Source organism: Lissotriton vulgaris, chromosome 11 (assembly GCF_964263255.1).
Source record: "Lissotriton vulgaris chromosome 11, aLisVul1.2, whole genome shotgun sequence".
Classification (NCBI taxonomy): domain Eukaryota; kingdom Metazoa; phylum Chordata; class Amphibia; order Caudata; family Salamandridae; genus Lissotriton; species Lissotriton vulgaris.
In genome coordinates, this window is record NC_141699.1 from 381,932,833 (window position 1) to 381,960,192 (window position 27,360).

At 42.7% G+C, this 27,360-nt stretch overlaps 1 protein-coding gene across 2 annotated transcripts in view; it reads right to left on the reverse strand.

Moving 5' to 3' along the window:
* TMEM150A (transmembrane protein 150A) overlaps positions 1–27,360 on the reverse strand; it is a 94,933-nt gene that overhangs the window by 50,499 nt on the left and 17,074 nt on the right. For both annotated transcript variants that reach the window (XR_015300910.1, XM_086943378.1), the window contains exons 2-5: positions 22,495–22,668; positions 21,452–21,499; positions 8,765–8,851; positions 8,600–8,667 (exon numbers count right to left, since the gene is read on the reverse strand). Coding sequence is in view for 1 of the 2 variants with exons in the window: in XM_086943378.1 (XP_086799504.1) it covers positions 8,600–8,667; positions 8,765–8,851; positions 21,452–21,499; positions 22,495–22,559 (268 nt within the window). In the remaining variant the exon portion in view is untranslated. The remainder of the gene's footprint in view (positions 1–8,599; positions 8,668–8,764; positions 8,852–21,451; positions 21,500–22,494; positions 22,669–27,360) is intronic.

The following is a 27,360-nucleotide window of genomic DNA, read 5'->3' on the forward strand; positions in this document are numbered from 1 at the left end:
AGAAAATGTTTAACTACTGCCCTGATTAAAAGAAACCAAAAAGACAGGGAGACACTTCTCAAACAGAACCCCATCAGGCACAATGAAGCTGATACACCAAAGAAATTTAGATTCATTCTAAAATACAATCGGCAAGAAGCCGCGGTGAGAACCATAATCAGAAAAAAATGGTATCTCATCCGCCAAGATCCGATAATCGGAAATTCAGTCCCCAAGAGACCTGCTATTACCTATAGCAGGGGTACATCTATGAAGGATGTCTTAGTCAATAACGATCCATGTAGCCCATCAGCCAAAAGTAGATGGTTAAGCCAGAGACTGGGATTTTTCAAATGTAGAGTATTTAGATCAGACTAGAATATCTCGACTCACAGAGGAAGATCAAGAAAGCTTAGCAGAAACACCTCAGTGAGTAGAAATATTGCTATCAATCAATAGCTTAGCTCCTGGAAAGGCAGCCGGACTGGACGGTATACCAGTAGAATTTAATGCCAAATTCCATAAACCTCTGAAGGGAATTTTAAGAGATTTAATAACATACATCTTCCAAGGGGGACACCCACCGGGATCGTGGGCCCGAGCAAAAATCATTGTATTCCCGAAGAAAAACAAAGACCCAGCAGAATTGGGATCCTACCGCCCGATCACACTAATAAACTGTGACTCCAAAATGTATTGAAAGCTATTAGCCACTAGACTGGCACAAGTTACACACAAATTTATTTCACCTCGTCAACATGAATTCATTCCGAGTAGGTCCACCACTGATCATGTTCAGAGTGTTATCAAACTCTTTGACATAGCGGAGGTGGCAGGAGACCCTATGGCCCTTATATCATTAGACGCAGAGAGGGCTTTTGATAGGGTCTCCTGACAGTACCTATGGATGGCTATGTCAAAGAGAGAAATCGGAGAGCAATATATTAATGCCACCAGTATGTTGTATATAAATTCCGAAGCTGTGGTTATGATGAATGGAGAAGTGTCAGGGAAAATCAGTGTAACTAGAGGGACAAGACAGGGGTGTCCGTGCTTTCCCTTATTATTCGCGATCTTTATTGACCCTTTTATTCGCAGACTGGAAACTAATATGGCTATCCCACCAATCAAAACCATAAATGGCGATACCAAGACTTTAGCTTACACGGATGACATTGCGATAGTCACAGTTGATCCCGGAGAAGCCGTGAAAGCTATGGAAGAAGAGGCTAGACAGTTTGGGGAAATATCAGGATACAAACTAAATCAGGGTAAAACACAGATAGTTGTCAACAGTAAGATCACCTATCTGGAAGACCGGATAGTGGAAAGTGCTACGTATTTAGGAGTTAAAATGACCTCTGATTCAGACAACCTGGTAAAGATTAATATGGAACCACTTATGAAACAGACGGAAAAAAGCCTCCATAGAATACATAATCTGCACTTAACGCTGGTGGTTAGATGCAATGCCATTAAAATGTTATATTTTCCTAAATTTCTATACTTTTTTAGGACCATTTGTTTAGACTTCGCCTCACATATATTTAAAGATCTAGATTAAAAAAATCTCGATTTATATGGGGATACAAAAGGCCACGTAGAGCACTTAGATATATCTCTCTCCCAAAAAATAGAGGTGGCCTAGCTCTACCTAGTTTTAAAGTCTATTGGTGGGCTACGATTCTAAAATATAGCAATATACTACTAAGTCCAAATAAGAACACTGGGCAAGAGGGGGTGGTCCCAACACCACAGGAACTCATTCTAGGGAACGAAGCCAGCAAACAACTCTGGCGATTAACATACCACTGTTACTTCAAAAAAGTGCGTTTAAAAACTTTCAAAGGTGTATATTTGGCATGGAATAACGTGCGCAAACACCTGGGTATTGGGAGGTTCTCCTATTATACAGTTTTATCTAGGAATAACAATCTCCCAGAGACTTTTAATTATTCATGTATGAAAAAATGGCAAAGGGCTGGTATTACCCGATGAGGCTGCTTTTATTCTACAACAGGGTTTAAATCATTTGAAGACCTATAAAAGGAATACGGGTTAGACCATAGAGATTTTTTTACATTTCTACAAATTAGAGATTTTTTACTGAAAAAAGGGGGTGGCCGAGCCAAATTTCAGAGAAATCAGACAATCGAACTAATTAACAAAAACACAGCAGTTAAGATTGGGGTAATCTATGATAGTCTGAACTCCGCACTCCCAGATGATATGTATAAATTTACCGTAAAATGGCAAGATAAATTGGAGATAGAGGAAGGGACAAGTGAGAGGTCCTTCAAACTATCCCAATCATTGTTAATGTCGGCTAATTTGCAAGCCCAATATTATAAAACATATTTCCAGCTATATTATACACCAAATAAGATTGCCAAATGGGGTACGGGCAGAGGTACGGAATGCCCACTAAGTATGCTGTATGAAGCAGACATTGTACATATATTTGCTACATGTGACACTTTGGGCACAATTCGTAGGGAAATATCCACCTTTCTATCTGAAATCTTTAAATCAAGAATAGAAATCACAACGGGACTAATATTGTTAGGATTGGATGGGGATACACGACCAAAGGGAATGCAAGGGCTCATATTTATTTCAATGGCAGTCTTTAGAATATGCTTGGCCGCGGCCTGGCTAGACCCTAACCTTCCGGCTTTCCAAACATGGCCGGCGAGATTCCTGGCCACATATCACCTAGAAATTGCTATTTGTAGCAGGAAGGGTAGGAAAAAAAAAGAAAAAATTGGGGCTGGAAATTTGGGACCCCCTTGCACTTTGGATACAAAGTCGTGTCCCATAAATGTTATTTTGTCAATGTCTGAATAATATGTATAATATGTATAAAGCCTGTGTTAAAGTGTTTCACAAACTGTCATATATCTGACTATGTATAAAGTATTAGTAGCATCACGCCTGGGAGGGAGGGGGGACGGGGGGTTAGGGTATTGCGTGAGGGACTGTATGTAAAATAGGGGAAAAATACTTCAATAAAGACTTGAAAGAAAGAAAAAAAAAACAATGATCAAGCTTATCCTGTGGCCCGCCAATTCAATGAGCGGCATGACGGCGACCCAAAGGATCTGAAATATTATCTAATAGATTCAATCCCCATGAATAAAAGGGGAGGTGTCCGAGAAAAAACACTCAGAAGAATGGAGATGCAATACATCTTGAACCTCGACACCAAGCATCCCAAAGGATTAAACATTTAGGAAGAACTGCATGCCAGTCTATACACATAAATGAATGCAAATTTGCACAGATAACAAAGTATCCAAAAGCAGCCCAAGTCCTGACTCTACAACCATTGAAAACTTAAAAGCCTTTTGATAATGCAGATTTCCAAAACCAGTAAATAAGACCGCCCTAAGCAGTCCCACAAGATAAACATACTTTTTAAAAACTCACTTATTCTTACGTTTTTTTAAAAGAAAATTTTAGATAAATAAAAAAAAGACAATGTTTTGCACAGGTCACTTTCACGTTTTTTATATTTTTGCACATGAAGTAGCAACTGAGAACTCATAAATAGAATTGGTTGTAGGAGTTTCCCTAGTCTAAAAACTTTTAATTTTGGCATAGGAAGGCTAATGATCGCCATGATTCGAGGTATTTATACCAAGGTTGTATCAAATCAGCATACCAACTACAAGCATTTATGCACTGACTATTGTCGCTGTGGTACTGTACATATATATGTGGTTATTTATGTAAATATTGAATATGCATTAGCAAGTACATGTACGTTTCATTGTAAAAAGTCACATATGGATATATCTATTTATTTATTTATTTATTTATATCTGGTGCCACATAATGTTTTGCTCAGCATTGGGGCCAATACGAAGAACAGAGCATGCTGTACCAATAAGGGTTTTGCTGACTATGATAGGAACAGTGAAGTCGGACATTACCTCATCTATGTTTATAATGTTATCTGTTGCAACTAGGCACCTGGTACCTCAAGACACAATCACGTGATGTGAAAAAGTAGAAAAAGAAAAAAGTAAACCATATATAAAAAAAACTGTACCGGTTTGAAGCGCGTCACGGAGAGACGGACTCTTCAGGTTTTTTCAGTTGCAAGTGATATTTATTTGTATCATTTCAATTTAAAGTGCTGTGCCATCAAAAACACCGTACGCGTTTCGGCAGGCTCCGCCGCCTTGCTCACCGGTATTAAACATTCAGTTCCCCCTTTACATTTAAAAATACACATCTACCAATCACCGTTCGATTTGGTCATCACTTCTCATTCATAAACATGGAAGACGGGACGTAACGTTATGCAACATATTTAAAAGTTCGAGAAAACAGACTATTAACCAAAGGCCCTCCTTTTTGTATAATTTACATGGCATGCAATGTGGAAAACGGCAATTCAAAATGCATTTTCTTTTACATTTTTGCACAAATGCTAGAAAGAGTTTTAAACCCCTCTTAAAAGATTGTCAATGCATTTGACCTAATCCCTTCCACTGCCTTTTATCAATCAAAAAGGCAATGATGGCAAATTCTCATGAAATGTTAATCAATTTTAGTGGTCAAAATAGTCCATGCTATGGCGTCAAAAAAACTGAATAAAACCACAAATTAAAAAAATTCATGATAAAATTCAATTAATACAACACCAGACCAAGAGCTAAAAAACCTCCTAAAACTAAGCAATTAGTGTAAAACTTTAAATACCTGTTGTTAAAAATATGTAAACTTCATTTCAGATTAAATATTTTATATAATTTAAATCCAATTATTTGATCTAAAATCATGGTTCTATACCAGCGATATCTAGAGATAATGATGTAAATCTTCACAAATATTCATCCCTCTGGGGCTCTTTGTGTCTAATTTGAAGATGTATTTAGTCTCTAATTGGCGTAAAAGTTTTTCTCTATTGCCGCCCCTCTTATTTGGTGGCAGAATGTCTATCACAAAATATTCTAACACATTAAGATTGTTTTCGTGTTGTGATTTAACATGCATGGCCACCGGATAAGTTGGATCAGAATTCACGGTGGCCCTTAGGTGTTGCAAAATTCTAGCGTGCACTTGTAATTTTGTGCTGCCTACATATTGAAGCCCGCACATGCATTTCAGTACATACACAGCATAGTCTGTTCGGCACGTGTAATGTCCCTTGATTTTAATGGGAGTGTCTGAGAATGCATTAGTGTAAGATTTAGTATTAATGCCGAATTTGCATGCCCTACAGGTGCTACACCTGGTAAAGCCATTTTTGGTTGTTAGCCAATTATCCTTGTGGAACATCTCCGGGCTTGATTCAACCAAATCGCTGCTCATGGTATAAGCTTTTCGAAAAGTGAAGTTTGGTTTAGAACCTAAAACACTATTAAGAACAGTGTCAGTCAGCACTATAGGCCATTGTGCGTTGATAATCTTTTGTATTTTTGGAGATTGCCTGCTATATGTAGTGATTAATCTGCATGGGTTCTCAGTTTTGGGTGTTTGGATACTCTCTTCTGATATTTGAGTGAGAGAACTGGAACCACTGATGGAATTCAAATTGGATTTAATTAAAGCGGATCTATCTTTTAAGTTGCCCTTACTCATTGCCTGATCCAGCTTTTTCTCATTATATCCATGCTTCATGAATCTACACTTAATGGATGCCTGGGCTTCCTTGATATGCAATGCAATCTCTGTACTACACGCTCTGCCAACCCGCAGAAATTCGCCATAGGGCAGACTGGTTATTGTGTGGTGAGGGTGGAAACTGCTGGCGTGCAGCAATGTGTTGCCAGCTGTTGAGTTTTTGATATAGACGTGTTTCTATCTTCCCTTGCTCGATATAAACTTCAATGTCGAGAAAATTAGTTATTAGGGAATTGATTTGGGAGGTAAATCTGAGATTTAAATCATTAGTATTAAGAATCTCAACAAAATTACTCGCCTCATCCACAGTTCCCTTCCATATAATAAAAACATCGTCAATGTATCTCCACATTTGTACCACATGTTTTTCGAACAATATCCGGTGTTCCCGCTTGAGGACATGCTCCTCCCTCAGCCTACATGTAAGCATGCATAGCTGGGGGAGAAGCATGCCCCCATAGCCACCCCTTGTTTTTGTCGGTACACTTTGTCATCAAATAAAAACAGGTTATTGTATAAACACCAGTGTATCATGCTTAAGAGCATTCTATTGTGTTGATACAGTTCAATGTTCCTGCTTTTCAGCTAGAACTCAATTGCTTTGAGTCCGTCTTGATGCTTGATACACGTGTAAAGGGAAGCAATATCCATCATTAAAAATAAATATCCTTCACTCCATTGCATGTTCTCCAATTTTGAAAGAAAGTCTTGGGAGTCCTGTAGGTAAGATGGTTATTTGACCACAGATTCTTGTAGGGAATAGTCTACATACCTAGAGGTATTTTCAAACATGCTATTAATGGCTGAAATAATCGGCCTTCCTTGCAATGGCTCTATTCCTTTGTGCACTTTTGGTATTAAATAGAACGTTGGAAGGGTAGGGTGTTCCTTAAATAGAAATGTATATTCATCTTTTGAGATCAATCCTTCCCTTTGCCATTTAACATCATTCTTGTAATCTCCATTTGTTTTGCGCACATTGGCTCCATTGCTTATTTCATAACAATTTACATCGTTTAGATGTCTGAACGCCTCTGTTCTACAGGTTTTCTTATCCCACAGGACAATATTTCCTCCTTTGTCCGCTCTGTTTATCACCAAAGAATCCTTGTTTTTCAGTTTGCTCATAAGTTGGAAGTATGCCTTATCCTTATTTTTGATTGTCGTTTTACTGTTGCACGTGTTTCTGTGTAAAGCTTTTAATTCATCCGTTATTCTTTCATGGAATACATCTATGGCATCCCTGGGCATTGTCGGAACAAAGGTTGAGGGTGCTCTGAATGGACTATTACCTGGTGCACTGATTTTGATATCTTCTTGTTCCACTAATGCCTGTGTGCTAAGTGTATCTGTTTATATATATTCGCACACACATACACTACATGCGCGTATATATATATATATATATATATATATATATATATATATATATATATATATATATATGTATATATACCAAATCATACATTACCATGAAAATGAGTATTAAAGATCCACAATGTAATATAACGCGTTGTAAAGGCCAACACGTTGTACTGCATGCATGCTAACATTGTGCATCCTACAGTGGAGAAAGCATAGAGAATGGGTGCCTGGGCTGTGCAGGGACATATTCTAAGGGAGCACACGGGATGGAAGGAAGAGGAGCACAGTGCAAATTACTTGGAAACTTGAATAAAACCTCAGGGAGAACACACAGCATTGTTTGAGGAAGTGGCAGCACAGTAATCAGCTTTGGTGCGAGAGGGCCGGGACGGGGTCTAGACAGCTTATTCATGGAGAAGGCTAGCAACGTTGTTCACCACAGGCTCAGAGGATGCTGTGGAGGGCAAAGCTCATTATTGGAGCTCATTTCTTCGGTAGGAAGGGTAACAGATGCACGTACATCTGTTTAGCGTGGAGCATAAGAAAAATTGTGGTGCCTCCAGAGGGAGGAATTTGATAAAGGTGGGGATAAGGAAGAGAAAGAGAAATCCTGCCTGTATATTTATACAAAGCCTTCAGACTCATACATTACCCTTTGTGCCCATTAATGAGGCACTGTGTCTGCATTAATGATTGATAATGGCCAAGCAGTGCTGACACCCAGGAGGTTTCTATGGTGACTACAGGCTTACTGTGGGCAAAAAAGCTGCGGGGTCAGAGCAGGTGCTTTAGATCCTAATTATGGGGGTGGATTAGTCAGAGAGAATTTTTTTGGCTCATGATGGAACCCATCTCGGTGCCCTCCACTCACCCCTCCCCCAAACAGCCTTTAAGTAAAAAAAGCAATAAAAGATATTCATAGCCCCTAGACAACCAAAACCCACTTGGCATTTCAAGCAAATGAAAGACACTGGTGGATAAAGGACATCATGGCTAGATGGGGTATGGGAGAAGGGGGAATATTACAAGCTAAATGTGGCTAACTAAAGGGCCCCTCCTAGCCAGGAAGGGGTCGCTGCTGGTCGTTCTGGGCACGGGTCTCTGCAGCCCACTGCCAGCCAGAAAGCACTCAATGCAGACAGCTGCCAATTGTGCAGAGTTATGCCTAGCCAAGCCTGTAGCTGTATTTCATTCCCCAGTAGCCTTTCGTTTGGAGCCCCTCACTCAGTGGTTTGGACCTGATCGTATTTAAGCATTACTCCCTTCCACTGTACCCAGTCTTTTAAACTCCATAGTCCTATGTCATTTTGCTCCTTGATCCACCGTCATTTAATGCGTCATCTAACAATTTTCTCCCACCCGTAGGAATGTGCATGCAACATCACCTACTTTCATTCACACACCCAGCTCTTCCTACCTAAAGACAAACCCTGTTAGTACTGTTCAATAGTACGGGCAGCTGAAACAAACAATGCACCGATCTAGCGCTGGACTGTACCCATATCATTAAATAATTATTAAAAATTAATACTGGAATATCCAAGCATGACTGATGCAGCCTAAACAAAAAGCAGGGTGGAGGCAGTAACATTATAGAGGGTTTGCTTAGACAAACACTCACCCATAAAAGCACCAACATTTCCGATGAGGCTGAAAAGGCAGCTTTCTGGAGGATAGGTCCCACATTTGCTGTAAAGAATAGAGAGAGAGGTTCTTCAGCATGTAGGAACACTCAAGAGGCCTCAGACAACAATTAACGCTGTGATACCCCATCTACCCCAATAACCTTATCAGGGGGACGTCCTGCAGGGTGCAGCAGCTTTTGGGAGAGCCGTGTTTGGACACATCGTCGGAGCAGGATTCGTTGTAGGACCTGGAAAAGAGATTGGACAGGACAATCAGAGGCATCTGTGTAAGTGGTTGGGAAAAAGAAAGCCGCCCCCCCTCCAAAAAAAAAAAAAAAAAAAGAACAAAACTGGGACGCAGCTCTACTTTAATAGGTCAGCATTCTACACCTATATTGAGGGCACATAGGTTTGTCATTGTCTGAAAATAACTTGCAGATGGTGGATATAAACCTAAACAAGCTAGTTCCCGTGTTAGGGCTTTCATGTGAGATGCTGTCCAAAGACTGCTGCAAAAAAGATTTATTTCCCTGATGCCAATACTTTGTAATACATGAGGAAATACGGAGTTCTTTCCATTTCAATAACCAGTTGTACCAAAAAAGAGGGATAAAGAAACCAAGCATGAAGACTTCGTACAAACCAGAGAAACAAGGAAGGCAGAACTTGGTGTACAACGAGCAACTTTGGAAGAAATCTTATGGCATGTATGTGATTCAATGGCATGGTCATTTTCTCAATTTGTCTTTTACATGAGTGATTATGTTGAAATTTCCTATGCTCACATGCAGCGTTGAAAAATTAAGCGCTTCTTTTATTCTGTCGTTTTTTGGGTTTTTTTAGATTTCAAAAAAACATAATTACTAAGGAAATAAAATAAAAACACAACTCAAACCGATTTGGACACCAGAAATCAAAAGCCAGTCAATCAGTCTAGCAAGCTAAATGTGGCAAAAGTTGTCTTAGCATTAAAAGTTCTTTTCTATGACAATTTACATATTTTGGAAGCATGAAATGGGATTGAGAATGGAATATATGGTTACAGAGGTGAGTTAGTTTATTCTGGAATGTTTACTTCTGTTCTGTGAAGGGGCATAGAGCATATTAGGTGGTTGAGGAGGGATAGAGGAGTATAAATCACCTATGAAACCAGATGAAGTCTGGAGGGGAAGATGGCAGAGGGGAAGCTGGCAGTGGAGCAGCTTCCTGAAGAACATATATGAATTGATTTTACAGCTCACTAAACGTTGAACAACTACTCCGTTCTGCTTCAAAATGTAGTACTGCATAAACTCTCAGTGAGATTAAACCAGAAGGTGGAATTCTTAGAGATTCTAGGAAGTCTAATGTTGACATGTCAGACACCCATAACTCATTTTTACCACCAGAAAAATCTTTAAAGCCTGAAGTGTGAACACAGGCTCTTCTCTGCTAACCTGATAAAGATTGGGCATGTACTTTACCACTAACACACTGATATCTTCGAGAACCTATGGGGTTTTTTTTTTATCCACAAGCTTCCTTCTGCACAACTTGCAGGTAACCAGCTTTAAGAAAGCTAAGAAGGTTGCAATCAACAATTTTGTTATTCTAGCAGACCCAGAGGTTGGGCCTAGAACAGCTGCACCCTCAACACCACAGAGGTGCTCAATGTGTGGGCTTTCAGTTAGAGTCCACAAAATCAACTGCACATAGAAGGATCTAGTTACCAAGAGGCAGGATCTGATGTACCTTCACTATATAACACTATGGTCTGTTTCAAGGTGCCTACCAGACCGCAAACCACCAGCACATGCTACGAGATTCTTTCTTAGCTTAACGCTTCCGGGGACACACCAGTATTACAAGGTGACAAAATACTAGGCCAAATGACACAGCCAGTCGCTGTACCTTGCTATATCTGCCTTCAGTTATTGAGGAATCCATTTGCTAGGTTCCTGTCTCTACAATGACTGTGGATCTTTCTGTCAAGCAACCTAGAAAATATGGAAACATTATCAAGGAGTTCAACACAGGAGCTGATTCCTTGGCAGATCTTAGAAATTAACATGTACATCTCCTAAGAATCCAACTTCACCATACGGCCATCATGTCAAGGGCTAAATCCAAGTTCTTTTTTGTAACATTCTAGCTCTGGTTTTTTGCCATACTACACTTAGACCTCTCCGTTTAATACCTGTAAGTCTCTGCAGTCCATTCACCCTTCTGATTCCTGGGCCTATGGTCAGGACCTAAATTTACTCAACAGCAGTATGTCCCCTTCACAGCTCCGCTCCAATCCAATTTGTATAGCCAGTCCCTCACTTTCGTGCTCATGCTTCGATGTTGGGCCAATCTTTCTGGCACCAATGTTTTTGCCACCACACAGTTCAAGTAATATGGGTCACATTTTCATGATTTCAATTGAATGACTACTCATCAGGTTTAGCTCAGTCGCAACTCCTGATAATGCCTCCAATATTTTTCAGTGCCCGATTCACTTTTAGCAACTATGGCCTCAACCTGATTCGAGTCTTAGGCTTCCACAATATTCTACTTCTTGCTCAGACCCTTCAGATGTGTCCTTTGATACACGTGGGGCGCAGACAGAAATGAAAATTGAGAAGACACTCTCTCAGGTCAAGGTATTTTCCTCCGGTGAAAAGTATCAAGGTTTGGATGGAGATGGGGTTCAAATTGTGAAAATGTTCTTCAACAACTGTAGATCTGGATTTATCTTTGCGCACCAGCTATTCCCACTCAGTGAAACCGGTTTAACATGGCACAAATATGTCATATTCCACATTCAGCTCTTTGCCTATTGCGGCATGAAATCAGGAGGCAATTGTTGCAGCACAACCCAGACAGCCCAGAGGGAGTGTTACTTCAGCACTCTCAGCTTTTTGATATTGGGGATTTAGTTAACTTCAGTGGAGTGAAGTAAAAGGTGATTCCAGGTAGAATCCCACAGTGATCAGTAATTACTGGTGTTAGGACTGTCTTTAGCATCCAGAATCTTCACGGGAAAACACAAGAGATCAGTGTTAAATTCTCATATCTCAAGATTCTTCGGGAAGCTGACAAGATTGTAACCGTCCCCAGCAGGAATGAAGAGTCCCTGATAATGAGAACGTTAGTTTTTATTCTGGAAAAAAAGAGGCACCACAGATGGTGATTAACTTGTACCACAATTTTCTGCATGTTTTTCCACTGTGCTTACTACCAGCCTTTTGCTGTCACAAGACCAATTGGTGTTCCATTCATGAGCAGATGTTACCACGCCACTCATGAGGTAAAAATCACTTCACACACTATGTTTTATTCTAACACCATAAAAAAAGTGTAAACATTAGTCTACAGTAATCAGTTTACTGTCCAGATTTACACTTCAGTTTGGTTCGACATAAGACCCGAGATACATGGCACTCTTGATGAGATCACACTTGTCTTCTCAAAGCCTCTAGGTCCAGAGTTCTATTGACGTCATCAAAGAGAAGAGCATAGCTGTTTATATTTTGGGGAAGGTAGATAGGGAGGCTGGTATTGCACACAATATGTATTGTAAAATGCCTATAGTTCAGATTAAATGTCACTTGACAGGGACATTGTTTGTCAGATGTTTAGCTGAGACTAAACAAACATTCTCCTCAATGTTCAGCCCTCAACCATAGATAAAGAGCTACAAGAAGATGGCAAAGAGGTGTGGGCCAGCAGATAGGTTTGGCTGTGCAACACCTGCCTCATTTCCTGTGTGTTTGAAGATGAACCAAACATATGCAAGGCAAGAGCTGCAACTGCATGACCTCTAGTGATCAGATACACCAAAATTGCCTTTAAGATACTGTAAAGTTAGACTAAAGTCTCTGGAGTGGACTAAGCAAGATTCAAATATTCCAAGGCTTTTCGACTCTGTATCGCTCATTTTCCAGAGGAAATGGCACAAACAGAAGTGTTTTTCTCATTCAGCTGCAGAGCAAAAGAAGCAGAGAGGAATCTGAAAAAACAACTTTCATTACAAATTTTGCTTCATTCTACCAGATCATGGCATTTTCGAAAAGGATATGGGTCTGCTGGCTTTCTTGTACAAATAGGGACCTAGAATAAGCAAAATAAATCCCATGTCCAGACTTACCAGGCAAAGCACTTGAACCAAGAAACAGACTCCAGTCACTAGGTACTTTAAGATCTGAAGCGGTGGTTTGGGAGAGGACAATCTTCTAGTGGGACTACCTTGCTCTCGCCGATATCAATCACAAAGGAATCACTGACGTACAGATGTAGAACTAAAGTGGGTATGTTGGAGATGACCTGGTCTGTCGAAGATAGGTTCTTTTTTAGAAAACGCGCGAGATCAAAACTATACGCCTAGTTCTAGAGTTTTTCGACCCTGGTTTCAAGAGATTACTGCTAGACTAACTGACTATACAGCTGCTGTGTTTTACAACAAAAGGCAGAGAACACTCACTCTCCTCTGGTTCACTTTGTCTTGACCGTCAAGTTAATGGGAGGGTAACTAGACACGAAGCAGTATTCTATAACATAACATATTTGTAAAGCGCAAGTTCACCCCAGCAACGGGGCATCTTGGCGCTGAAATAACAGATGTATATTTGTTACCCAACTCAATGGTACTCATTTTATCGACCTCAAATGGATGAAAGGCTGAGTGGACCCGCCGGGATTAGAGGTCGAACACAGGTCCCTGCAGTGGATGCATTAGTCCAGTCCATTAGTCTATAGCTAGTTGTTTTCTGAGAATTGTCATTCTTCATGTGGACTGACTGAGAAGGTCAAAAAGCAGAAGCCCCTCTTCATTTGGATGGTTTGCAATCTTTTCCACATGCATGGAATGTGGATAAGCTCAGGCCCTAGAGCAGAAAGACACTCTAAATGATCCCTTTATGGCTGCTGAGGGGCTTGAGGGGAGATAGGAGATGCAATTCTACCCTACTAGAACAAAATATTTCTGTATTTAGATCTAGCTCATTCTCACGGACTTTGGAATGCTGAGATTGTTGGAAAGGAGTAGTGTGATTCCAGTGAAACATGTGCGACAACATTTTGTGGTTTTCAGGCATTTAATAATACTCTGCTCCTCTTTGTCTGTGCCATGAGGAGTGTCGCCTGCCTCATCGGAGAGACAGGATGCCGCCACTATGCCTTCTTTCTGTGAACTTGTCTGTTTTTTACCTGATCAGTTAAAAAGGTGGCATCTTGGGGGCGTGGTTTGGACGCCGAGGGAGATGGCGGCGCTCTAAATCCCTCTGCCCGTGCCGAAGGAATCGCCTTGATCTGGAGCGTAATAACCCTCTCCAGCGCCGACAAAAATAAAAGAGTCGGACGGCGGAATGTGAGCGGGTCACATAGAGCGCTCAGTCGACGAGCTGTGTGAAGGAGAAGTCCGGTTTTGAATGCTTGGCAGCTCCGCTCCGGACGCTGCCGGGCGCTGGTGCAGGACGGCGGGAGGAAGGCGACGTGTCCGCCCAGCAAGCCGCTGAAGATGAAGACGCCGGCAGACGGAGATCGAGGTTCCATGGCATGAGAACAGACTTCAAGGATTCCGCCGGTGAATCGGTCTGTGAGTGGCATGGAAAGGGTAGCGGGTGCAGAACCGTGAGTAAATGAAACGCTTGGCAGGCACAGAAAACGAGCACAGAAAGCAGCCACCACTCGCATCATACAAAATGGCGGAGTAACGCATATTTTAAGAACTGCAGGTCCACAGACTGACTTTACCCACATGATATGAGCGTTTCCACTGGGATTAAGGAATTAAAAACGATTGTGCCTGAAAAACGTCTGATCATTGGCTTCACTAATAACATTAAAATCGGTAACTTGATGATAAATGGAAATGTGCTTTCTGGGATGATTGATATTGATCTTATATGCGAGGTCTGGCATGTTCCCAAATCATCCCAATTACCTTGACACTGCTAAGTCACCAGGGCTGCCACAATCTCATATGCTATGATGGTTGGGTGCAGGCTCAACATGAAGGTATGATTAGTTGTTGTTTTATAATGGGCAGAAGCTGGTAAAGACTGGTAAAGACTGAAAAAAAGTGAAGATTCTGAATGTATGATCGGAGAGTGCGCCTACCACACGCTGTGTCACTGTAATGCGATTGAGTGAGAGTTCCACTCCACACATATTGAGTATTTTAAGCTATGGTATACTCCAAATGGTGACGCAAACTTTCATCCTGAGTTAAGAATGGCGCCTTCAGCACAGTGTTTGACTTGATAGAACTAACGGTCAGCTTCATTGATTGCCGGTTCCTGGCTATCTCAGCTCTCTCAATGGTCATCTGGGGAACAGATAGGAACAAATAGAAAATTCTCCGGAGCCTGAACAAGAAAGTGCGTCACGGCGGTCAGGCACAAATCAGGTGAATCACTGTCCACGATCAGTCAGTCTACATCAGTCAGTCTACATCACGAATAAACATGTCAGACAAAGAGCTAGCAAAAAGTCTAAAGAGACTTAAGTCTGATCTACCCTCACCTGGCAAAGGGAGGAAGGATAACCCGGATCCAATAGATTTAATACTTAGCAGACTTGATGAAGTCAGGGATCTGGCGAAGGCGACAAAAGAAGAAGTGGCAGCAATCAGACAAGATAACCGCGATACCAATGCAAAACTTTTAGAGGCGGAAACGAGGATTAGCAAACTCGAGGATATGGAAGTGAAGACCTGCAACGCAGTTAAACGCTTGTGTATAGCAGCGGATCAAACAACACGGAAACTCGCTGAATTGGAGGACCGTAATCGAAGGGGGAACCTACGCATTTTTGGAATTCCGGAAGGTTCAGAGGATCAACTGGGGAGCTGCGTGGCTTTTCTTGAGTCCTGGTTTACCCAAGCTACAAACATGACGTTTGTACACCCACTAGAATTTGATAGAGCCCACAGAGTCCCGGCCAGGATCTCAAAGGATCAAAAGGGTCCCAGAGCTATTGTTTGCAAACCACTCCGGTACCAGCATGTAGAACAGATTCTTACCTTCATGCGTAAAAACAATCACATTCTGTGGAAGTCTGCTAAGGTCTATATATCTCAAGACTACAGTAAAGAGACGGTGGAAGTCAGGAAGGCATTCTTGGCGCTTCGACCGCAACTGAAGAAAAGGGGCTTCCAATATGGATTCATTGGTCCGGCAAGGTATCGAGTGATTATTCAGGGCTCTCCACACATTTTTTCAGATCCACTGAAATTGAAACGTATGCTGGATGGCCCTGAGGACTTGGACATGGAGACGAATAATCATGAAAGCCCCGCTGACCAGGCTTCAGCCTCAGGTTATAAATGAAGGGTATCCTGCTACACGCATTCTCCAATGGTTTTCATTTCCTAGTTGTTAAGCAGAGCAATTGAATATGTTCAGCTATTATGTCACACGAATTTGGTACTTTGGAAATAAGGATTATGGCCAAAGTTGAAGACTTTCTGATTCGGAGTTTGTATTCCGTATTATACACATTCTATACATTTATATACATTTTTCAGGATACTTTGAGGGCCCAGGTTAGGGCCCAGGTTTAAGGTGCTGAATGTGATATCCATGTTTAAACATTTGTACTCTTCGACCATGAGCTATTTCGCTTATACGTGTAATGCGTTTTCCCATACCTCACAACTTAGTTTTATAATGTTACCAGCTGGTATTAATGTGGGTCCTGACACTCAGTCTAATGAAGGTAATGCCTTGTTTCGTTTATCTCTTATCTTGCAGTCTTTGCATTTCCTCATACGTGCAAGGTTACTTGGTACATGATTTATTATAGTTGTGATAGTCGTGATAGTTGTGATAGTTAGAACAACTCACAAGTTTTGAGTAAATGTTAATAGTCTTGAATGCTCCAAAGAATATGGATATGTTTAGGCACGGGGAGGCTGCACTGCACTCTCTCTCCAATCGCCATGCCTACAAAATACAGGTGGGGTGGGAAGGGTGGGGGGGTCGAGGGGATTGGGGGTTCGGGTATGTGTTACTTGTCTTTTATGTTCGATTCTTATTCTTTTTCTTTTTCTTTTTCTCTTTCTTTTTCTTCTTCTTGCTTGCATGTTCACTACTGCACTGACACTTGATGGTGATGTGGGTTATAGCCTCTGTGTTCACTCATATGTCCTCTCGAAGTCTCAGGGAGATGGAAGACCAACATTTTGTAATTGGTCAAGTGTGATGTACGTCTTTCTCCAAATGAAGCATTCTTTAACTGTTCACACATAACGCTGTGAATACTCCGATGGGAGTATGTAATATGGACAAGATGAAGATATTGTCACTCAATGTTAAAGGTCTGAACCAGCCTATCAAAAGACAAAAAATCTTAGATTATGTGCGCAGATTGAAAGGCGATATTGTATTGTTACAAGAGACGAAACTGGAAGCTAAGCTGTTTTACCACTTGAGGAACAAGTTTTACAACGAGGTTGTGGGTGCAGAATCTGTACACAAAAAGAATGGGGTGTTGATTCTTGTCGCGAAGAGATCAAAGGTGGAGGTTTTGTCTCATGAGGCTAGCTCAGACGGGAGGTGGGTTACGGCAAGACTAAGCAAAGAAAATACAGAGTTTTATGTTACGAACATATATGCTCCTAACACAAGTGACCTCAAGTTTTGGGAGGACTTAAATAAACATATGGAAAATATCCCAGATAGCGCTGTTCATATAGTGGGTGGTGACTTTAATCTTCCAAAAGACGCAACGCTAGATAGGGAGTCCCACTGCCCTTTCAAACCAAACAAATCCCATAGAGCCTTCAATAATCTGTGTGAACGCTTTCATTTAGTGGATGCGTGGAGGCTCCAGAATCCCACAGGGAGGGATTATACCTTTTATTCTACACCGCATGATTCATATTCCAGGATTGACTACATCCTCATAACACAGAACGGGGTACCCAGAATAGAATCTACCAACATAGAGCCTCGTGTGATGTCGGATCATTCTTGTATTTCCCTGTCCATTACAAATGCCAAATCATCTCCCCGGCAGACGTCTTGGCGCCTGAATGATGAGATATTAAGCGATGCTCAACACAGATCTACGATACAAGCTGCCATTGTCTCTTACCTGCAAATTAATAGAGAGGGGGACACATCTGATCTTACTAGATGGGATGCTATGAAAAGTACAATACGGGGTGTATGTATCAAGATTAGGTCTGCCATGAATAAAAATTATAACGCGAAACTAGAATCCCTTGAAAGTGAAATTGGAGATCTTGAAAGTAAACATCTAAGGTTAAGAGACAACATGACTCTTTATGCTCTGGCAAATAAGAAATATGAACACAATAAGTTAATAAGTGAAAGGGCTGGAGTTTGGCTGGACAAAGGGAAGAGGTTTAAGATTTGTGAATCCAATAAAGCAGGAAAGAGTCTAGCTTCATATTTGAAATTTAAAGTACAAAAAAACTGTATTAACATCCTTAAGGACGCCTCAGGGAACTCACATTCTGATCCAGATAAGATAGCTGAGGTATTTAGGGTGTTCTATGAGGACCTGTACGCAAAAAATACAAAGGTGGAGGAAGATAAAATTAAGAATTATTTGGACGAGTGTGACCTTCCAAGGTTGACCGCTGAAGACCAGGTTAGTCTAAATGGCCCAATTAGTGCTGAAGAAGTAGAAAGTGCGATTAAAAAACTGAAATCAGGGAAGGCACCAGGCCCAGATGGCTTTACAGCAAAATTCTATAAAACATTTCCAACTATGTTAACTGGGCCGTTGCTAAACCTATTCCAAGAAATAAATAGCTCTGGTGAAGTAAAAGGCACTCTGGCGGAGGCAACAATTGCAGTGCTCCCGAAGGAAGGGAAAGATCCATCGCTCCCAAAAAACTACAGGCCAATTTCACTAATTAATATTGACTGTAAGATTCTAGCAATGATACTCTCCGCACGTCTTCAAAAGGTGCTCCCACAACTAGTCCATCCATCTCAGGCGGGCTTCCTAAAGCATAGGTTGTCCAGTGATAACACACGGATTTTGGCGCATGTGCTAGAGAAATCTAAACTTCTAGACACCCCTACAGTGGCAATAACGTTAGATGCCGAAAAAGCCTTCGATAAGGTTGATTGGGTCTTTCTCAAAGCAGTCCTCAATAAATTTAATTTGGGGGAAACATTCACACGGCTAGTGATGTCACTTTATTGCTGCCCCTCGGCGCGAGTAAGGGCGGGTGGTTCGTTCTCATCCTCCTTTTGCTTAAAGCAAGGTACGAGGCAGGGGTGCCCGTTATCACCCTCGTTATTTTTGTTGGCAATTGAACCGTTCTTATATCATATAAGGGAAGATCCTAAAATTGCAGGTATACCCTTTGGAGACTGCACGGTTAAATTGACAGCATATGCAGATGATGTGCTTGTCTTATCTGAAAGGGCGGATGAGGCAGTGTCTGCACTCATGTCGGACATTGAAGAATTTTCGAGGGTTTCGGGCTACAAGCTCAATAAAGACAAGACGGAGGTCAAGCTGCTCAACAATATAGGGGACAAGGGGATCTTGGGGGATTCTGGTCTTACATGGCAGCCCAAATGCTTTAAGTACCTGGGGTTGGACTTCAATAAGGATTTGGTCTCCACTCTAAAAATAAATGAAGAATCGACTTTGAAAAAAATATCTACTCTTCTAGAAAGTTGGTCTCCGAAATTTCTCTCTTGGTGGGGCAGGGCTGAAACTCTCAAAATGATGTCAACACCCTTAGTTAACTACCTGGCCAGTATGCTCCCTATGACGTTCTCTAATAATTTTGTCTTAAAAATAGACCAGCTGTTTGGTAACTTCCTGTGGCGGGGCAAGAAAGCCAGGATATCTCTAAAGAAACTGCAACTGGCAAAAGATAAAGGTGGCCTGGGTCTGCCATCGTTCAGGAACTACCAGGCAGCCTTTCTTTGTAAGCAAGGTGCTCAATGGTTAATAAAATCACCAACTTACACTCCTGTGTGGATTAACATTGAGAGATCAATAGTAGGCAAGGCTCCGCTTGAGTCTTTAATCACCATGGATCTGTCGCACCTACCTCACTCCAGATACATATTGTTAAATACCAGAAGGGCCCTACTTAGACTTGACCAAACGCATAAAACCAAATTGACATTCTCTAAATCATCATGCATGTCATTATGGAAAAACCCCTACCTTAAACACACGGGTGTGGAACTCTTCTGGGAGTCATGGTCCGAAAAAGGTATTAACCTGGCCGGAGACTTGTATGACAACAGCGAACCAATCCCGTTCTCAAGCCTACAGACGAAGTTTGGCCTAGCCCCGATAGACTTCTATCATTTTCTAAAAGTCAAGGCGACATTAACCAGCCGTAACTTCACACCCTACACTCCGTGGCTGATAACACATCTCCCACGCATTATGCACTCAGGTCACTTCGTTTCCAAGGTGTATAAATTGTTGTTACCGCTGCCCAGCAAATCTCACAAAGCAGTGGAAGTGAAATGGGAAGCAGAACCTAACTCCACAGGGATAGAGTGGGATTGGGAATTGATTCATAAATCAGCACTTGCCCACAAAGTATCACCCATCCTATTCCAGACGAAGTATATGCTCATAAATAGGTCGTTCTGGACTCCGGAAAAGCTATTTAAATGTAAACTACGTGACTCCCCGGAGTGCTGGAATTGCCAATCAGGGACTGGTGATCTTCCTCACATGTTATTCAACTGTCCCCTGCTGAGAGAATATTGGGAAAAAGTATTTGTATGCATTCATCACGTGTTTAAGATAAAACCAATGAAGGAATTTGTATATGTCATTTTAGGGGGGTTGGAACCGCGATTGGCAAATGAGCATGATCGCCAGCTCTTGGATTTAATGTTGACATTGGCATGTAAGGTTGTTTTATGCAAGTGGAAATGTTTTAAGGAAGTAAATTTTAAAATTTGGCAGGAATGGCTGTCTTTCCTGAGAGGTGCCACGAATCAGGCGTTACAGTCCTCTACGTGGTGTCCATCCAATAAGAAATTATGGAAGTCGCTAGACGATTCATCCCTCCATTATGAGCCACCTTGAAGCAATACGACCTTGTAATAGTATCATGGTTATATGGGTGTGATCCTAGTTAATATGTCAGAGCTATTCCCATTCATCCGCACGTCAAGTGTTTAACAACTTGATCAATAACCACGTGACAAGCAAGAGTGATTCTTCTCTTTGTTTTTTTATCATTTATAGTTTCTGTATTAGTCTGACAACATCTGTAATAATTCACTTTTGATGGAAGATTTAATGTAATGTCTTTTGCTTTGTTTTCTTACTTCAATAAAAACGATTTGAAATAAAAAAAAAAAAAAAAAAAAGTGGCATCTTGGCTTGTGTTTCAGAAACGTAAGGCCTGTAGATGGTCCAGCTGCTATTTCATCAGCCCAAGGGAAGAGGCCGAGTATTCATATTTGAAAAGCATAATCAACAGGCGACGTTCTCTGGACAAAGTCTTGTGTCTTGCTTCACAAAAGAGCAGTACATGTAGTTGAGATCTTGTTTTGTGGGTCATATTTGAAGAAATGCTTGTCCTTACAAAACGTTCTTGAGCTGTATTTTGATGTGCATCACCCACATTCTACCTCACCAGGAAGCCCTAAATCTATAAAATCTGAACACTGATATTTCAAAAAGGGCTTTGAGCCTGTGACCATCAGTGGCATCACAGAGTTACTGCAATATTGATAGAGACACAGGCAACATAACAGCATGAACTCTAAAAAATGCTACCACATCCGGATCCTCTGGTCCACCTCAATCTCAGTGCACTAGACAACACCCTGGAAAGCACGGCATTGCGAGTCTGAACTTGTCCTCAAAGCTTTCATTCTAGGGCTTGCTTTTAATGTGAAGAAAGGCCTTACCAGTTCTCCACTGGGCACACATGTCGATTCATCACAGCCATTGCATACCTGCATGGAAGGGCAGATAGAGAAACTAAGTTAATACACATATATATTTCACGACACAACCTCCCATTCATTTCCAGTGACAGCATTCTAAGCCATCCCTATCGCCTAGAAAGAAGCAAATGACTCCTTGCCATTTCACTGGTACTAGATAGGTAAGGAAGTGTGGAAGGTGGTGAAGCTGGAAGCAGTCTGATGGCTCTACATCAGGACCAGAGGCAGAATAAGAAAAGGAAGAGACTACAAACATTTTACATATGGGGAAAGGATCTTAATGTGACGCCCAGTGCTTAATTTAAGCCGGTGGTTTCCAGTGCTCGGCACCAGCACTTACTTGTCAACACCAGCTCTTGTGACAGTCTGCTACAAATTGGCCCTGTCTGGCTAATTTAGAGATGACAACAACAGTTAAAATTCAATATACATAAAAAATTACTATTATCTGCCGCCCATGCCATTCTTATTGCTTTCGGGGCCTGGAAAAGTCTGAATTGTCACACTTGTAGGAGTCTTGTTGTAAGTAGTTATGTTGTTACTATCGTTGGCAGTGTGGCAGGAGCAATGTGTGGTGCAAGCTACAGTGGCTGCTGACCAAGACCCTGGCACTTATTTTTCTACAAATTGAGCACTGGTGACGCCTCATGAAATGACGTATGTGCCAGGGGCACTAGCAACAAATGTCAGTGGATGCCACCCTGTTCATAATAAACTACAAACTACATTGTATGAGTTCCTAGAGACACAAACACATAGCTAAAGCATGAATTGCCACAGTACACCAGTGAACTTCCAAAGAGAGGTTATTCCCATTTCATATTTCTGGTCAGAAATTCTTCAATTTAACCCCAGGAAGGAAGAATTTCTAAACTAAACACGATAGTTTACAACTGTAATGCGTTTGTCTCAAAATGAAGAGGTGGAATTTTTGTGTAAACTAGAACCTGTGCAATCATGGCACCAGCATACTCGTATACCACAAAGTAGGGAGGAATACTTACACAATCCATATTCCAGTGATGGAGAAGGCAGAGAGGCTGATGGGAAGAATGATCCAGGCTGTCATTAGTGAGGGCAGGCAGGATGGAGGTGATACAGGGAGGGGGAGGGGGGGGGGGTGGAATGGCAGCAGCTATGACACGAGGCCTCCAACGGGAGTCATCAGCACCAGCCACCTGCAGAGACGAGACAGAGCACATCTGTCAGACGGAAACTGGGTCACAAATAGCGAGATGGCTCAAGGGGCTCACCCGTCTCTTAATCACCCAGCCTTCGAGCTTCCTCCATTCTCACCACTCGACCCACATCACCCCCTCACACGAGCACATATCCCGGCTGCCTCACACGTACTCCTAAACAGGGCACTGGCCACATCAATCCATGCCATCACTGACACTGTTTCCGGTAAGGACCTTTCATGTGCCAGCCTAATGCATTCTGGGTGTTGTAGTCTTGACTTTCTTCCATCAATCTAACTAGACACTAATGCATCTAACAGGTCTGATTTGCAGGATAAAACCCCAGGGCCTGTATTACAGATAAGGCGTACTTTCCACTTTGCGCCTCGGCGCACCTTAAAGCAGGTGCGCCAGGTGCAAACATGGACAGTGCACCCTATCAGGAAGAATGCACTGCCCTCGGGGCAGCCGCGAACTTGTGCTGCACCCAGGACAGCACATTTAAGAGAATTACGGAGCAGCTGTTTTAAAACTGCTCCGTGTTTCTTTGTGCAGGTGGCAATCCGTAAGCACTTTGAAAATGGATTAGAGATCCCCATGCCAGCGGGTGTAATGAATGACTGCACCTGCCTGCAAGTGAATGTCTGTGGGGGTCCATGGAACCCCCTTGTTTCCCTTTAGAGGGCTCCATTTAGTAGGCACACTGAAAGTGCACTACCTTTTTGTGGCACACTTTCAATGCACCTTCTAAAGGCATGTTTGCCTCTGCGTCCACGCCAGTAATACGACGCGGCGCACAGGCAAAGAGACCTTCATTTGCATGGGGCCACGCCCCTACGTAAATGAGGGAAAGTCCTCTATTGATAGCGCTGGCGTAATATATGCTCCAGCGCTATCTGTGTTACAGAAGGAGGCGCACAAGCATTTGCGCTCCCTTTCAATGCGCCTTCTAAAGGCGGTTGCCTCAGCGCCCACGTCAGTAATACGACGCGGGCACACATGCAAAGAGACCTTCATTTGCATGTGGCCATGCCCCTATGTAAATGAGGGAACGCCCTCAATTGACAGCACTGGCGCTATATATGCACCAGCTATCTGTATTACAGAAGGGTCCGCACAAGCATTTTGCGCCCCTTTCTGTAATAAGTGCCTCAGAGGGTTGGGGGGGGGGGGGGGCGCAAAGCGGGTGCAAACACCCGTTGCGCCCCCGAGGCACTTGTGTAATACGGCCCCAGGAGTGAAAACGGTTTCTGTCATGACATGGAGTCCTGTGGCCAGCCTACTCTCAACACACATTCCCAACTACTGCACTCTTAGCTTACTGAAAACAGCAACATCAATGATACGCTTGCACACACACAGTATCCAAAATGCTCATATACAACACTGCTACCATTTTACAAGTTACGTATGCTACAAGTCCTAGTAAGCTTCTGCCCGTGCAGTGCTTGTTCTGTGAAGGACAAGACACTTTCATTGATGTCTGTTATACCTATTTTGTATACAAGGGACACCTGCACTGCAGATGCTTATACTAGCTGATGGGTATAAATGAAGTCTTTACTGTGCTGCTGCTGCACCTGGTGTCCCCGTTTTGGATAAAGGAAGCTTGGAATATTGCTGCAAGACTTCCTGTGATGGGAGAGAGAAACGTGCTACACTGCGCATGTTATGATTGAGAAACGTGCTACACTGCGCATGTTATGATTGAGAAAGGTGTACTGATGTTACCTGGGGTGCACCTCTACCGCATAAGGAAAGTATGAAATGCTGCTGCTCTTTGTGTCATAATTGTGAGGGAAGCTTTTCACTACGGGAAACAGCCTTTACAACGAGGTATTAACTACGTTGTGGCTTTACCACGCATTTTTTAAGCATGCATGTTTTTACATCATGTAAAAACATATAACGGTTGCCTTCACAAAACATTTAAGGTAAGTTGGAGGGTGTGGGGGGAAGGGGGTCTTCCCCCACAAATACATTGTTTTTAAATGAATAAACAATGTGTTGTAATGGCATCGGTTGTAAAAACATACACGTTGTAAATAAATGCGTTGTAAACAATGTGTGGTTGACACTTGCAACTTATTTCCCTGCGTTGTTCTGTCATACAACCTTTGACTACAGCTTCCAATGTTTGAACTGCACTCTGTGCGAGGGAACTGAGCAGAGCTGGTCTGCACTTGTCGAGGAAGAACGTAAGCTGTTGTTCCTAAGGCAGTGCTTAATTTGTGCCGGTGCTATCCGGTGCTTAGCACCGGCACTTAAATGTCAGGGCCGGGTCTATGAATTTTCTGCTGTGCGTCGTTGTTCACCTGCTACTTGCGCTTGCAGTTGCTTGCTTCTTCTGCTCTGTGCACTGCAGGCCTGGATCGCCCCGCAGCGTGCGTGTGGTGGTGTCTACCGTGTCTGTGTTGTGCATTCTGAGATTCATTCAGTGCCAGTGTCAATTATTATCCTGCGCCCCGCGGCCGCCGCCCGAGTCTCATCATGTGTGTCAATTTCAAATCGTCACGAATCAACACACTCACCGGCGTGACGGCCCGGGGCGTCTTCTCTCTCTTTAGTACTTGCAAGTTGCACCGTTGTTGGCAGGGACTGACTGAGTGAGCCCGTCTGATAATTAATAAATAAAATATATATATTATACAGTATGATTAAATAAAAAACATATATAATGTGCACTTGTGCAGTCACTCAGTGTTTGTTTCTGTTTCATAGAATCCAATCGTAACTTTCGTTTCGGCGCGGCCAGCCAGAGAAGAGTTGTTGAGATAGTTTCTGTTTTGCCAGGTGGGCGGGCCGGCCGCGGAAGTTGGTGGGGGCTGGTCCTGGACTGGAGCGAGCTGCCCTGGTTCTGATGGGGGTTGGGGGCTGGGGCCAGTCGGGGGGTTGTGCGGAGTGTGCGCGCAGATTTTTTTGACTTTGTCTTTGGCTCTGCCCAGTCACCAGTTGCAGGCAGCCATGATGAGCTAGTGAGCCACGCCCCAGCATAACCGCGCTGCCTGCGCAGCAGTTCCCCACGCCACCCGCCTGAGGCAGCTCCACCCCCTGAGACTCATGACGATTTATTTAAGTAAGTTAGTCAGTGAGTACTTAGCCCTTACCCTGGCCTTAGCCGCCCCGGCCCCCGGCCCGAGTCCCCACTCCCGAGTCCCCACCAACGAGTGCGCCGACGTCGACAAACTTGGGAGCTGGCCTGGGCTGTTGTGTGCTGTCCAGTACTGGTGCGCTGTCCTGTGCACTGTGGTGGTGGCGTGACGGACCGGTCACTACACTGTGCTTGGCTAGCCGCCGTCTGGTCGTGGCACTCAGGAGTACTACTAATGCAGCCACCAGTACTCAGTGTGTGTGTGTGTCCTGGCCTGCTGACCGGCCCCACCATCCTCGATAACGGTAAGAAAAAAAAATGAAGCACAGAAGCACGCACTAAACTTTCAATTACGCACTAGTTGGTGGCATGTAGGAATGTATTTCCCGCTTTAGGTTTGCGGTGTAGTGATGTGACTAGTTTGTTTTCTATAATACTGACTCTTACGTCTAAGAAATCCACTGAATTGTGCTGACTGTTGCCGTAATTTCAAATTGATTTCATTTTCATTCAGTAAGGACACAAATTGTGAGGCACTATCTTCGACGTATTCTCTAGCAAACCATCGCACACTGCTATTATTGGCCTCCCTGGTGGTTGACTCATTTTTGTGAAGTTTTGGCACAAAATAAATCACTGGCACGACAGGATGCTTTTTTTTCAGAAACTTATATTCATCCAGATTAGGTAATCCCCCCACTTTTCCATGCCAATCATTGTGTGTGGAATTCTTTGTATGTGGTCTTGTTGACTTTAAGTGGTGAGCTTATTTTGTAGCAAGCTGTGTCATTTAGTTAGGATAAAGCTTCTCTCATGTAATTTATTTTGGGCCACAGAACAATATTTCCTCCTTTATCCGAATTTCTGACGACGATTTCTTTGTTTTTTTGAAGTTTTGTCATCAGTTCGCTATATCTCCATTCCATGCTTGATTTTTTGTCTTTATATTTATGAAGTTTGGAATTCAAATGCTTAATCTGTGCCACCAGATGTTCATTAAAAATGTCCAATGAATCCCTTGGTATGATGGGATTAAAAGTTGATTTAACTTTACAGGGTGTATTACTAGGCAGAGTGACTAGTCGTCTGATGTTATCAGTACTCTACGTTATCCCACACTTAGTTTATTCCGGTATGAATAATGATTCCGGGATTCCCTTACATTTACGCTTGGCCGAATTACTGATTTAAAGTGAGTTCGCAATGTAAATCGCCGGTATATTGATATGCTTAGAAACTAAACTGTACAGTAGGCGAGCTGCTCTTCACACCCGGCAGGAGCAGGGGGACTGCGCACAGCAGCCCGTGAAGCTTGCCCAGACTGCTGCATGGCACAGGCAGTCAGCGACACATACGGATGCACCACAAGGCCTGGCTCCAGGCGCTGATAAGACGGGATGTTCATTGGTGGACACAGGCCACGGTCGGTGAACCTATAGATGGTGCCATGGTGGACGGAGCAGCTGGCTGCAGGGGCCCTTCCACTGCGGCAAAAAGGTCCCATTAACCTTCAGGAGAATGCATATCAGATATCACACTCATAGGTGGGGGTAAACCTCTAAACTACAAATGTATCCTCAACCTCAGCATAGACTGTT